Source organism: Perissodus microlepis, chromosome 6 (genome assembly GCF_051167445.1).
Source record: "Perissodus microlepis isolate ML-2025 ecotype Zambia chromosome 6, ASM5116744v1, whole genome shotgun sequence".
Taxonomy (NCBI): Eukaryota; Metazoa; Chordata; class Actinopteri; order Cichliformes; family Cichlidae; genus Perissodus; species Perissodus microlepis.
In genome coordinates, this window is record NC_140466.1 from 24873809 (window position 1) to 24886824 (window position 13016).

The 13016-nt window shown below is 43.5% G+C and overlaps 1 protein-coding gene across 1 annotated transcript in view; it reads right to left on the reverse strand.

The window, feature by feature from the left end:
* The window catches only part of znf827 (zinc finger protein 827), a 75773-nt gene extending 63278 nt beyond the window's left edge, over positions 1 to 12495 (reverse strand). Inside the window, exon 1 of the mRNA XM_084931637.1 lies at positions 12048 to 12495. Coding sequence (XP_084787763.1) covers positions 12048 to 12090 — 43 coding nt within the window. The 5' untranslated portion in view covers positions 12091 to 12495. The remainder of the gene's footprint in view (positions 1 to 12047) is intronic.
* Positions 12496 to 13016: the final 521 nt, after the last annotated feature.

A 13016-nucleotide genomic window follows, 5' to 3' on the forward strand; every position in this document is an offset into this window, starting at 1 on the left:
CAATTTTTTTTTTTTTATTTTAATATGAATGGCATCTTCTTTGCTTGTAGTGTTTTTAGTAGGGATGAGTCATGCTTTTCTACTGAATCTGCTTTATGCGCGCTGGTAAATAATCTAAGCAGCCATTTGAAAAGAACATCTCAAGTCTGACAAGGCTGTACAAAACCCCTCTTATCAGTTAAAGTAATTGTATGGGGTGTTCTATACAAAATGAATAAGAAAAACCATCAAAAGCTACAACTATGGTTCACTGCTCCAAATGTGATAACGCCACAGTTTTTAAAGAGAAGTGCTAAATGTCAAGGTTCAAATTTACTATTCAGCACCTTTGCGGTTTGGTTTCCCTGAATATAATTTAGTGGTTTGTTTCTTTGTGTGGCTGTGTGTAAATTTCATGGCAAAATAACAATTTCCACAAATTTGAACAGGTTGAGGTCTTTAAAAACTAGATGTCAGTAAGTAATCATCTAATCCCAGCAATAATAAAACTACTGACAAGCCGAAATTGCTATTTGGTCAAAGAGGTATGGAAGGAGCCAACTTTATTTTGTTTTATGTTGCAATATATTGTTTTATAGACCATTTTTTCTAATTTGTATTGCTATAGTCTACTTGTAGTCCTCCTTTGGGTAAGGCAGTGCAATACGGCTTTAATCTCAATACAGCCGGACTCTATGCAAAAACTAAATTTATGAACCATAATTTAGTACTCCATTTTTTTGTGGAGAAAAGCCAGATGGCAGGTCTATGTGAAGTCAGCCAAAACGCAAACCTTTCATTTTTGGGGGGAGGAAAAAAAAAAGTCATAAGCAATTCAAAAGCAGGGCTTTAACAGCATCACTATTATTTAATTAGGAATAACTGACTTAAGAACAACATTAATCAAACTCATTTCAGTTCATGGGCCACATGAGCTCAGCCCAATTTGATCACAAGTGGTTCGAAATATCGCATAATGATCCATTTGTGCTATTTTTAGAGTAAAGAAGAGCAAGTACATTCTGAAAATGCCCACATTTAATAAACCATCCATTTACAAACCGGATGACAAAGCACCTGGAAGAAACACAGTCTGATGTAACTACAAACAAACATCATAATTCAGAGACACACACTGGCCCAGCTCCTTAGTTTAACCACCTTAATAGAGTGTCATATGACAGATCATGGGTAATGTCCTAGTTTGGGCCTCTTACTTGGACTGATGACAGTTTATTACAGCTGGTTAAAGGTTTTGGTTCGAGCCCCGGCTTGGACGGTCTCGGTCGTTGTGTCTTTGGGCAAGACACTTCACCCGTTACCTACTGGTGGTGGTCAGAGGGCCCGGTGGCGCCAGTGTCCGGCAGCCTCGCCTCTGTCAGTGCGCCCCAGGGCAGCTGTGGCTACAATGTAGCTTACCATCACCAGTGTGTGAATGTGTGTGTGAATGGGTGGATGACTGGTTGTGTAAAGCGCTTTGGGGTCCTTAGGGACTAGTAAAGTGCTATACAAATACAGGCATTACCATTTAGATTACTGTAGACAAGCATAGCAAAATAAAGCAAATATATAATAATTAAAAAAAAAAAAAAAAAAACACTGAAAGAAATAAAAATTATTATATATGAATTACATATGAAAATGACTTTAAAAAAAATATAAAAATCCCCCCCCCCCCCCCCCCCCCCCCAAAAAAAAAAAAAAACTACAAAAAACTACAAAACAAAGTACAACCTGTAATACAATTCTTCCTAGTACAAAGTGCAGTGAAGTAAAAGGCCCAGTCACACTGGCAATCACGTTTTAGATCATCCGCTTCATGATCGATCACAATTCACATATTATTGTAATGTGTGAAGTACAGAAACAGAGTGATGAGCTTCGGTTGGTTGTATTGCACAAAATAATGGGATCCATTAAAATCCATTGAGAGGTTAAGCAACACTAAGAGCGGAAGAGCTTCTTTTGAAAACTGGAAGGTCCCTGCAACACGATCAATATGACTGTGCCACTGAGCAAATTTGGGGCAAAGACCTATTAGGTGATAACGTGCTCAAGTTTCACTAAAATCTGACCAACACTTAGGAGGAGCAGTAATTCCTGTGATCTGAAGGAAGACAAATGGATATGTAGATGGTGGTCCTTAAGCCGGAGATGTTTGCAAAGTGCGGAGGACTTTTTTTTTTTTCTCAAAGTCATCCAGTGGGCCTGATTGGACCGTTTGATTCATGTTTGACAGACCCAGTCTGAATGATTGAGTTCACACTTTCTTGGCTGTGTGAGGAAGAGTTGCTCATACTCAGAAACTTCTCTCATATTCTCTCATTGGTTGAGACATGTCGGTGGCCACATAAAACCACATGGAACCCACACGTGCATGTTTTTACATATATGCATGTACGTATGCAAAAATATTCAAGCATATGTAAGCACTTTTCACTAGTATCGTGGTTGTTTTACAGTTATAACGTACACAGGAATTAGTGACAAATACTAAGGTTTTGAAGTATACTAATTTCCAAACTTGCAACAGCATCCCAACTCCTCAAATGAAATACACAAATTCCTCACGCATTTGCTTGTCTGCATGAGGCAGAATTGTCACAAATGGAGCGCAGATTATCGTTTCATGTGGTGCTGAAAACGACCAATAATAAGCCACTTGACACACAAGTCAGACGCCACCAATTTTTCTTCCGCTTAAAACAAACTAACCTCGTTCAAACCGAGGCGTGCATGTTGCGCTAACTTTCAGAAGAAGCCAGGGTACATTCTTTAGAACAAGTGTGAAAAGAACAGGCCATCACCCTGCTGCGTAGTTTTCTGGCATACTGAAGCTCCTCACAGAGGTGATTGTGTGTCTGTGGAAGAGAAGTGAGAGAGTGTAGGAGGGTGGAAGGTGGGAGTGTGTACAGCGTCCATGTATTGTTTGTAAATCACCCTACTGGCAAAAGGGACACTTGGCTCTATAGCAGCCAGTCCACCCAGGGATACAAAGCAAGCTCTGGTGTGAGGTGGAGGGGAGGGAAGAGTGAGAGGTAATTCTATATGTGCATGTATGCATGTATGTGAGAGGACAGTGTGTTAGAGCGATGGAGACAGCATCTATTAGAGACACTCAGAAAGGACGGCAGGGGAGAATGAGCAGAGGAGCGAGGAGGACGAGGGGGAGGGAGGGAATCTTGCGAATGGGGGGTAGGTGGTGGGGGGTGTCTTTTTTTATATGGTGGTACTGGTTTGAAGGCTGTTTGGCAGAGGCGCCCAAGGCAGTGCTTGCTTGGATTTTAGCCTGTCACTTAGGACAGGGACACTAATCAGGATTGGTCCCGGTTCCTACCCAGAAAAAGGGGGAGTACTTTCAGACCATTACTTAAGAAAAAAAAAGAAAAAGGAGGGGAGGGGAGAGGAGAGGAGAGGAGCAAGAAAGAGAGAAGAACTGCTGTAGCACAGCAGGAAATGCTAACCGCTAGCCTCATTTACATGCAGGTCCAGGGAGAATGGGGGGGGGAGGCTTATTCCGTTTCCAATCTCCATGTTAAATGCTGGCCAGGGCAGCTGATGGGAATGAGAGGCATTGTTCGCCCCATGCTGCTCTTCCCCCTCTCCATTACACCAATACCTGCCTCTCTTTCTTTGTGGCATTAAAAAAAAAGGGGGTGGCACTGCTTTAATAATTTCAATCTCGACCTGAAATCCATATGAACCTCACAAGGTTTGTATGTGGCTGTTTACTTTGTGCAGACTGTGTACTGCAACCAACCCTCATAGGTCTATCTGTTCTGTCATAACCAGGTTGTGACCCGAGGCTGCCGCATTCAAAGCCATCTTTCACCCACTGAGTCTGTTCTGTGGCATAATGATTGCTATGACAACCATCACTTAAAGCCACGGGTAGGTGGAGGAGAGATGTCAGCTTCTCGTCTACTCTTCTGATGATCTCATTTCTGGCTGGCAGGTACAACAAGGTCAAACCACTGAAACTGGAAAAGTGGCTGCTTGCTACATGCAAATGACAGAACCGACTTTCCAAACAATTACACTGCCCAGTCCAAAAATCGACGTGGGGCTAAGCTGCGAGAACCACAAGGTAGGGATATGAAAAATAAAAATAAAAACCACAACAACAAAAAAAACAACAACCCCAAAACAACAAAAAAAAAAATATCAGGGGAGTCGGAGAGAATGAGATGTAGAGGGAGGCACGGCTCTCTGGCCAGCTATGAGCACAAAGTCTGACTGTGCGTGCCAAATGAGGTTTTAAAACGGTTTTTCTGGGAGGATTTGGGCTAATCTAGAAAACCTTCTGGAGTAAGTGCAAATACATCTGCCGCTGACCACTCTCCTGTAGAGTACGAGGGATTAATGGCATGGCAATCTGAACCAACATGGACCTCGGTCAAAACACTGGTGGGGTGTGGGAACATACGGGCAATTATGAGCTGAGCCATCTGATTCTGTCTTTTAGCTTCCCACATCCGACCGCTGGTAACTTGACTCGACTAATTTGTCCAGCTTAATTTGTTTCTACTTACAGTTTTGGCTTCTTTAAAAGAACCATAAGCCACTGGACTCTGCACTCAAAAAAGATCCACTTATTTGCTAATCTCTTTAGAATCGTAAGGTCGGAATCAAGTGAGCATGTGCCCTTGGTTAACAATGAAAGGCAAGATATTTGTTTTAATACGCCAGAAGACGAAACGACTAAATAGCAGCATCGTAAATAACCTCACGCCGCCCTGACAATGTCTTTCTCAGGAGATGACATCACATCAGTGATTTTAACTTCTCTGGATTTTTGTCCCACTGCCAAACACTTCCACACCCTCTTTTAGAGGTGATATATTGTTTCCCTAGAGAGCTGTCACTGCCTTATGGTCTTACTATCCTGTGTCTGTGACGGACCCCCCCTTCTGTACTTTTAATCTTCCTATAAAACTGATCCTATGTCCCAAAAAGCTGTAAACACACAGCTGTTAGACCAGCTAGTTAAAGACATTAGCCCGCGTCGTGCTCGTGTCTGCCCAAATGCGCAAAGACGAAACGCGTCCGCGCCAAATGGAGGGAGAGGGGTTAGCCTGGCTGGTGCGCTGAAGGCTAACTGAAGCCAGGCTGTGCTTCAGAATGTCTGTGTGTGTGTATTTGTGCGTGCGTACGAGGCCTCCTGCCCTCCTCTACCCACACAGGAAGTGAGGTTATCCCATAGCACTGTGCCGTGCCGAGTGCACTCAGCAAGGGTGACAAAGATCAACGTGTTGGCCAGCCCACTAGGAAATATACGTACATTGAATTACAGAGTTTTAAAAGGCAGCTTTGTGGGTAATTAATGCGTAATATGCATAAGCAGTAGGATCTGTATATAGACAGTTAAAAAAAAAAAAGGAAGCAATAAACCAAGCGGAATCCACAGACGAAAAACAAAATCAAGATGCCACCTTGTGCCAAAAATATTCCCAGTTTGGTGCACTTGTTAATGATGTACCACATGCTCAAAAAATTCTTCACAGCCCGCAGGGGGTGGTCGTTCTTTTAAGACAATTGAGGAAGTACTTTATCTCTCAACAACGCAATTTAAGTGTCTTTCTAGGAGTGAAACGTGAGACAGAGGCAAACAATAAATCACATCCCTGTTTAGAGCGGGCGTCTGGCACGACTAGCCAGCTTCGGCTCCCCAGACCACCACCACCACCTCCCTCCTCCTCCACCACCGCCGCCGCCTCCTCCTCCTCCTCTCCTCTCATGCTCTCCATCCCTCATGCCTGTTAAAGGCTTGTCCTGCAGGGCCTGGATGCACTTGTGTGGTACAACAACAGAGAAACCGCCCAAAGCTCTTAACAGCTCTTCCTCTCCACTTCCTCCCTCCCTCCATCTCCACTGCTGCTACCACCACCAGCTCCTCTCTCCCTCTCCACTCTGCTCTGTCTTTCCCAGCTGCACCGGCGAGCTGTTCCGTATGAACTGCTGCCAGCTGAAAGCCTGCTACTCCTGTGAGATTGCTATTACTCAGTGCAAGCAGGGCTCTGCGTAGCCAAAGGGCTGCTCTCCGAGCTGTAGATCTCCATGTTGTGACTTGTCAACACGGGAAAAATCGTTACCAAGGCTGAGGCACTTCCATTCCTCACAGAGGGGGTTCTGATTGCGACCAGGCAGACAGGCAGGTACTGTACTGAAGTATTAGGCTGACTACTGATTTTGTGCTGCAGAGGACTCTCTGCTCAGAGAAAGCACTTTGAAATGATTAGATAACACACATCTGAAAAAAAAAAAAAAAATCCTTTCCAAGTTGACCATTTCAGATCAAGTTTTTTTTTCCTGTGTTACAATTTGAACTAAACTTTGCTACACTGTACCAGAATTTATTTTTAAGACACCTAACTTACCACAGGCTCGAACAGAAAGCTTTTTAATGCTTCTTTACTGTGACTTATCAAATGCATTCCTTTACTCTTTATTAAATAGTCTTTATATTTCTATGAGCGGCACGCCTCTCTGTCAGTTCTTCTACTAAAAATGTCGCTGGATTGTATTAAACCAGCTGGGGGAGATCCAAAGTGTGACTGGGTGAGTACCACATGAGCACAAAAACCGTCAGGCAGCCAAGTCCCAAGTTCGATTCCCAGCCAGATGGATCTTTACTACAAGTCGTTAGCCCGCTCTTTCCCCCCGGGCTTCCTGTCTCTCTCCATCACTCAAATGCAGAAAAAAGGCACAGGACTTTTTCCTTTCTCAAACATATTTAATAAAGGGGAAAAAGGATAATATTTATTCAATCTTCAAAAACTCCAATATCTTCTAATCTCCTATAACTCAAGCCAAGACTGCACATTAATGCATTACCACAAGGGGAAAAAAACTGTCCAAGTTTGGGGAGCTTTTTCTTTTTCTAAATTTAAAAAAAAAAAAAAAATCAAATCTTTTTTGTGCACAAATACGGTGATGCTCAGTCTCACCATCTAACATAAAAACGTCATTACTGACGATGTTCCAGTCACACTACTATGTGTACATGATGCTTTATCATTGTAGCCCAGCAAGAGCTTGAAGTTCAAGTGCAAATCATCCTGCATTTACAACCTTTAGCATTTGGTACTGTTATAGCCCTTCTCAGTATGCAAGAGACCGACTTGCATGATTCTCCTCCATTAATTAAAAAAAAAAGAAAAAAAACGCACACAGACGCTTGGGTCGTGAAACCTCAAAAGACTTGGCGAGGTAATATAACAATCTGCATAACTTGTGTGAGTGTGTCTAGACACAAAAGGATTATGTCTGGCCCACCACTTGTCATTGTGTGGTGCTTTAACTAGCTATGAATCCACAAAGATCCAAGCAGGCCTTGTAGTTTTGGTTTGACTAGCACGCTGTGGTCTAGGTAACCGTAAGTGCACGCAGTCTTCCAAGAAGACAGATTTCTTTTGTAAACATGTCAAATTATCACCAGAAATCTCAGCACAATTGTTCATCTTCTGTCCCAACACATACAAAAAAATGAATTTCTGTGATGCTGTGTCTTGATGTTGCTTTAGCCCAGACTTGTATTTACTGCAAAAAGAAGTCATAGGAAATCAAGGCTCGTGGTTTTGTGTCTCAAAGTATTGTATTTCTGTATTGGTGATAAAATCCAATTAAAGTGAAAAGAAACTGAATTAATGACAAAAAAAGAAGAAAAAAAAAATCTCCATTGTGCTTTACCAACGTGACACTGACCAACATACTTGACCCCGAGTGTTAAGAGTTTTCAATTGACATGCCTGCATTCAGATGTTCTCGAGTAACAAACATAACCAAAACCTAAGGGAGACATAATACCAAAAAAAAAAAAACCACTCAGTTAACAATGTAAGGTATTAGCCTGGTTGTGTAAAGAGCGGTTAGCATTTCAAATGATGCCTTCAACAGGATGTGAAACTGAATTTTTTACAGCGTGTTCATTTCACATTATTTTCAAGTAACAGATCCACACAGAGTTTTGCTTCTTAAGAAATGGTTTTTTTTTCCTTTTCTTTTTTTGTAGTCTGTGTGCTTTGAGCCAATTGTCTGAAGCAGCAAATAAGGTTAACATTTGGTATAAATATTGATCCTCACCCTGAGGCTTAGTTACTTCTTTGAAACCAGGCCCATTAAACCTTGCCCAAACTCGCGTCACTCTCAGTGTTTTTCTGTTACTATTAAGTAAAACACAAAAGGCAGCTGGAGTCTTCTTCTTCTGTTTTTTGCTTACAAAGAAGAAGAAGAAGAAGAAACAGGTTTCTCTTCTCTCAAAGACTATACAGCGAGAGAGGCGTCCGCCACCTTTCCCCTGCCCTATAATTCATTTCTAAGTTAAAGGCTGTGTATCATTACTCGCTTGAGCTCTACTCGCCCGACGCCGCCAGTGCACCCAAGCCTCATCAACTTGAGGGGCAGCGGTGGTGATGTTAGGGTGTGTGTGTGTGTGTGTTGGGGAGGGGGTGTTCTTGGCAGAAATTCCCCCACAAATTTTATGCCAAGAGCGAAATGGAAACCTCCTCTCATTTTCCTTTCCCCTTAATCCAATGTTTTCAAGCCCCAGCCCCACCAAGGTCATTATAATCATAGCAAGTGGAAGGTAGCCAGTGACCCGCCATTACAGTAAGCTCCAGAGCCACCCAGTCTGTCAGCTATTGACTGACAAAGACGAGCAGAGTTAGATCTAGAAATGCCCAACGCAACTCCATTTCAGCTGAAGATAACCAGGGGTGGACGGAGAAGGCTCCTCCCCAGTCGCTGAGGACGGTGCTTTTTGTGATGTGGCTCTTCTTGATTGTTTGAGAAGCACGAGGTGGTGCAGAGCGGGTGATCCGAGTAAAGCGGAAGCTGGGATATGGACATTTTGGGGACAGAAGGCGGCAAAAACGCTGCTTCTCACATTTTCGAATGCACAAAGTCACATGCAAAATATCCAAACTTTTACGCATTTTAACCTAACTTTGAATCGCAAGTAATAAGGCAGCAACATTACACACACACACACAATAACACACCACAAGGTCATAAAGAATGGCTGTTTTCATTGTGGCACCAAAGGTCATGTTTACTTGTCAGAGTGAAGGCGCCATACTGTACTGTGACCTCCATAGCCAGCTTATGTACCCACAGACACAAAACACACACACACACACACACAAGAGGTTGTGTGTTCACTTTCATAACACTTTCACATGTGTGTGCCATGCACACGCACTTAAAGAATAGTCTCCACTCACAAGCTGTGCCACAGACAATAGGACACTGCACACTGGGCAGCACAGCCCATATATCTGGGTCTGTGCTAAGATAAAGCACCTCCAGCATTAAAGCCAGTGTATTAGCTTGCCCTTTTTCACCACAGATGAAGAGATTTGAAGCTCGATATTGTGCTCGTTGGCTGGCACACCACCAGGGTGTTGTTGGCTGAATAATGAAAAACACACAGACTGACAGCAAATGGCATGGGGTGACACTTCCATTCTAGAGTGGGAAGATCCAAAACAAAGCGCAAAAAGCTTCTGACAAATTCATACTTTTCTGTGACAGTTTGTTGACTGAGGAGGGAAACAACTCCTAAATCAGAAAAAAAAGCAGCTTTCATTTAGAGCCAGGAACAGGCACAGCAGTGCTCCAGTACAGTGCCTACACGGGAGTGCATGGTTTCAGATACGTGGGTGAAGAGTATTTTTGTTGCAGGCCAATTACGAAGCGGCTTAATTGAAAGGTTGATGTGCTCAAAAAGAGAGAAAATACTGGGACATCTTGTGTTGCTGATCCAGACTATACATAATCACACTGTGCCAAACACAGCTTTTATCACGAAACCGTGTGCACCTTCTGAAAACACCGGTTGTCTTAAATCACAAATCTTAAGCAACCCCTCTCATTCCCCTCTGCTTGGATCTTATATTTTAATCAGCTCACCGCTCGTCTGATAGAACGGTTCATTTCGATTCACACACTATGCCAAATATTTACATTTTAAACTAACAAACTCCATCCTTAAAAGTCAGTGCCTTTACCTTGCTGCTTCTTTCAAAGTCTAGAATGCAAAAATTGAGATGGTTTAATAGATATTCAAGTGCTGCAGCCCTCCGCCCCCCCCCCCCCCCCACACACACACACACACACACACAAAATACAATTTATTTGAATATATATCACAAAGTGAGTCACTCCACCTGAGCAGGACTACAGACGTGTTCTTATTTCCAGGAAAAGACGAGTATAAGCTCGTAGGAGTACAGTGGGCTGTACAGTAGAAACCCCCCACCCCCAATCTGAAACCTTTCTTAAAGAGAGAATGGCAGAGCAAACTGATGAATACACCTCACAGAAAAGGGTCACTCTCACCTCACGTGTGAAATTAATGTGCCACTGCTTGCATTTCAGGGCTACGGCGAGCGCTCGTCACACATCATGACACACAAGACTTTGGCAAAACACATGCCTTTGCACAACTACCGTTAAAGACACCCCTCCACCCCTCTAGGATGTGTAGTGATAGTATGCAGGCTGAAGCGGATTCTTATCATTTAAACGTCGTGACCCTGCTTCTGCGCGGTTCATCCATGTGACTTACACACTCCTTATGCAGCACATCAGCGAGGACTCGCTGTCAGTCAAGTCAGGAGCACACACACACACACACACAGTCCCTGCACCCACTGTCACCTCGTCTCCACCTCTATGCCTCCCAGCCAACCGCTGCAATTTCCCCAAGTTCAAGCCTAGGTCAAACACCTGAACAGTAGATCAGTTAATATTAACAGTGGAGAAAAGGAAAATGGGATCTGTGCTGGTTAGGCCGAGCAGCTCCCCAGATCTGACATTTAAGAAATGATGATGATGAAGAAGAAGAAGACAGTGCCATAAAGACAAATGCATCAAGCCACTGTTGATGTAAACATGAATCACTCATTATTCATTACATTTACATACTAATATGACTAATTGTGCTCTTTTGCTTACGCACGTGTTGGGCAAGAATGATTAAGAGCAGACTAAATGCCACTCTTGGATAAACCCTTTAATAATAGTTGTCATCGGCCACGCTAACGTCTCCAGCAATCCTCTAGTGGCCAGAGAATGTCACTGCAGCTTTTCATTATCTGGACTGATAAAAGGCACAATACGAACATCCAAGACACGGTAGGGTCAAACACACAAAAGTAAAAAGAAAAAAAAACGAGCTTCTTCCCAATTCAGCTTCAGCACGGGATTCTCTAATGGGCTTTCTGCGGCGTTTGCACGGCGTTACCGTGAGAAACGTAGTAAAGAAGCACAAGTGTCGTTTCCTTTTTCTAACCGCGTTATTGATCGTAGTCTGTCTGCAATGAATGGCTGCAAAAGGGAAGGGGGGAAAAACCCTGAACTTCAGGTGACCGACCATGGCTCTGACACAGCCTGCATGCAGACTGGGAGGGGTAGGGGGGAGAGAAAAAAAATTGCATTGCCTCGGAAAGAAAAAAAAAGAAAAGAGAAATTAACCATACTTTAAAAAATAAAAAAGTCGATGACAAACAAGCGAGAAGAATTTTCGTCTCTACGACTGGGGAGCCGCAAAAAACTATGAGGCGAAAGTTGGACGTTTATTGCCGACGAAATGAAGTTTACCGAGCGTTGCTAGATAGCGCTATTGCTAACTAGGAACACTGGAGTACGGGTAGCCAGAGTCTGGCTCGTCTGATCCGACTGACCCTTCATTTTATTGCGGCCAGACTCCCAGATCCTCCCCTTTCTACCCGAAAAGCGACCTAGCGGAGGCGAACGCATTACCGAAAACGCTCGGCCGTTATCGCCCCACACGCACACACAACCGACACATATGCCAACTGACCGCAACCTTTAGCGGAACCGGACCTTTATCGATTATACCCTTATTAAAGCCACGTATCATTTATCCACTCACTGCCTAGGCTAACGTTACCCATCGCCAACAACATGGCTGCCTCGCTCGGACCTAAAAAGGGGAGAAATAACCTACGCCGAGTCTTTTGTCTGTTTCACCTCTTTAACCCTAAACTACTGCGCAAAACACACGGAGAGCCGTTAAAATTGCACAAAACGAGCGAACGACTTACGTGAAGGCAGGCGCTTGGGTTGCTCCTGCTTCCTCCTTGGCATTTTCCCCCGTTTTTAATCACATTCTCGTCCTTGTTTAGGGATAAGGAGAAAAAAGGTTTTTCCCATTGAGACTGGAGGCGCCAGTGATGGCAGGGACTTGGTCGTGCACCTGGCTTTGCTCGGTTTAAAGTGTATTGTTGGGGGAATGGGAACACACAGGCGGAGGAGGTGCCGCTGTTGTTGTTGCCGTGTCTTGACTATGGCTGCTCTCGGTGCAAGTGTGTCTCCGAGCCCCTAACTAACACTAATGCAGGGATCAAAGGGCAGCAACAGCAGAGCAGGCAGACACGCGCGCGCACGCACACACACACATACACAGACACGCGCGCTCTCTCTCTCGCTCACACAGGCGCTCACACGCGCTCTCTCTCTCTCTCTCACATACACACTCACTCACTCACTCAAACGCACACTTGCGCGCACGTACACATTGGAGGAGCTCGCCCCCGAGAGGAGCGTACGGACAAGGTGCCCCCAAGCTTTCAGAGTGTATTACTGAACAGAAAATATATTTGAGAAAGCAGGGACATAATTCGGCGGAGAGAGCATATTGATGGAGTCGGGTTGCATTAAAGGGAGTCAGGGCAATTTCCTTCCCACAAAAACAAAACAAACAAAAAAACCATTATAAATAAATAAATATATTTATATATGTATAGAGATAAATAAAATAAAAAAAACAGCGCGACAATAATTTATGCGGTGCATGCAAACATGAATGCACATCTTAGCTTTGACCTGCTGGTGGAACTCGCTAAATCCGGGGCGAAATTTAACATTAAATTCAGCGCTCTGTGGATACATTTTCACTAAAACCCTAATTCTTATATATATATATATATATATATATAATCCTTATCACGATTAATATTAGCCCTCAATTTGCGTCACGGTAAAAGTTAATAATAAATGGAAATAAATAACAG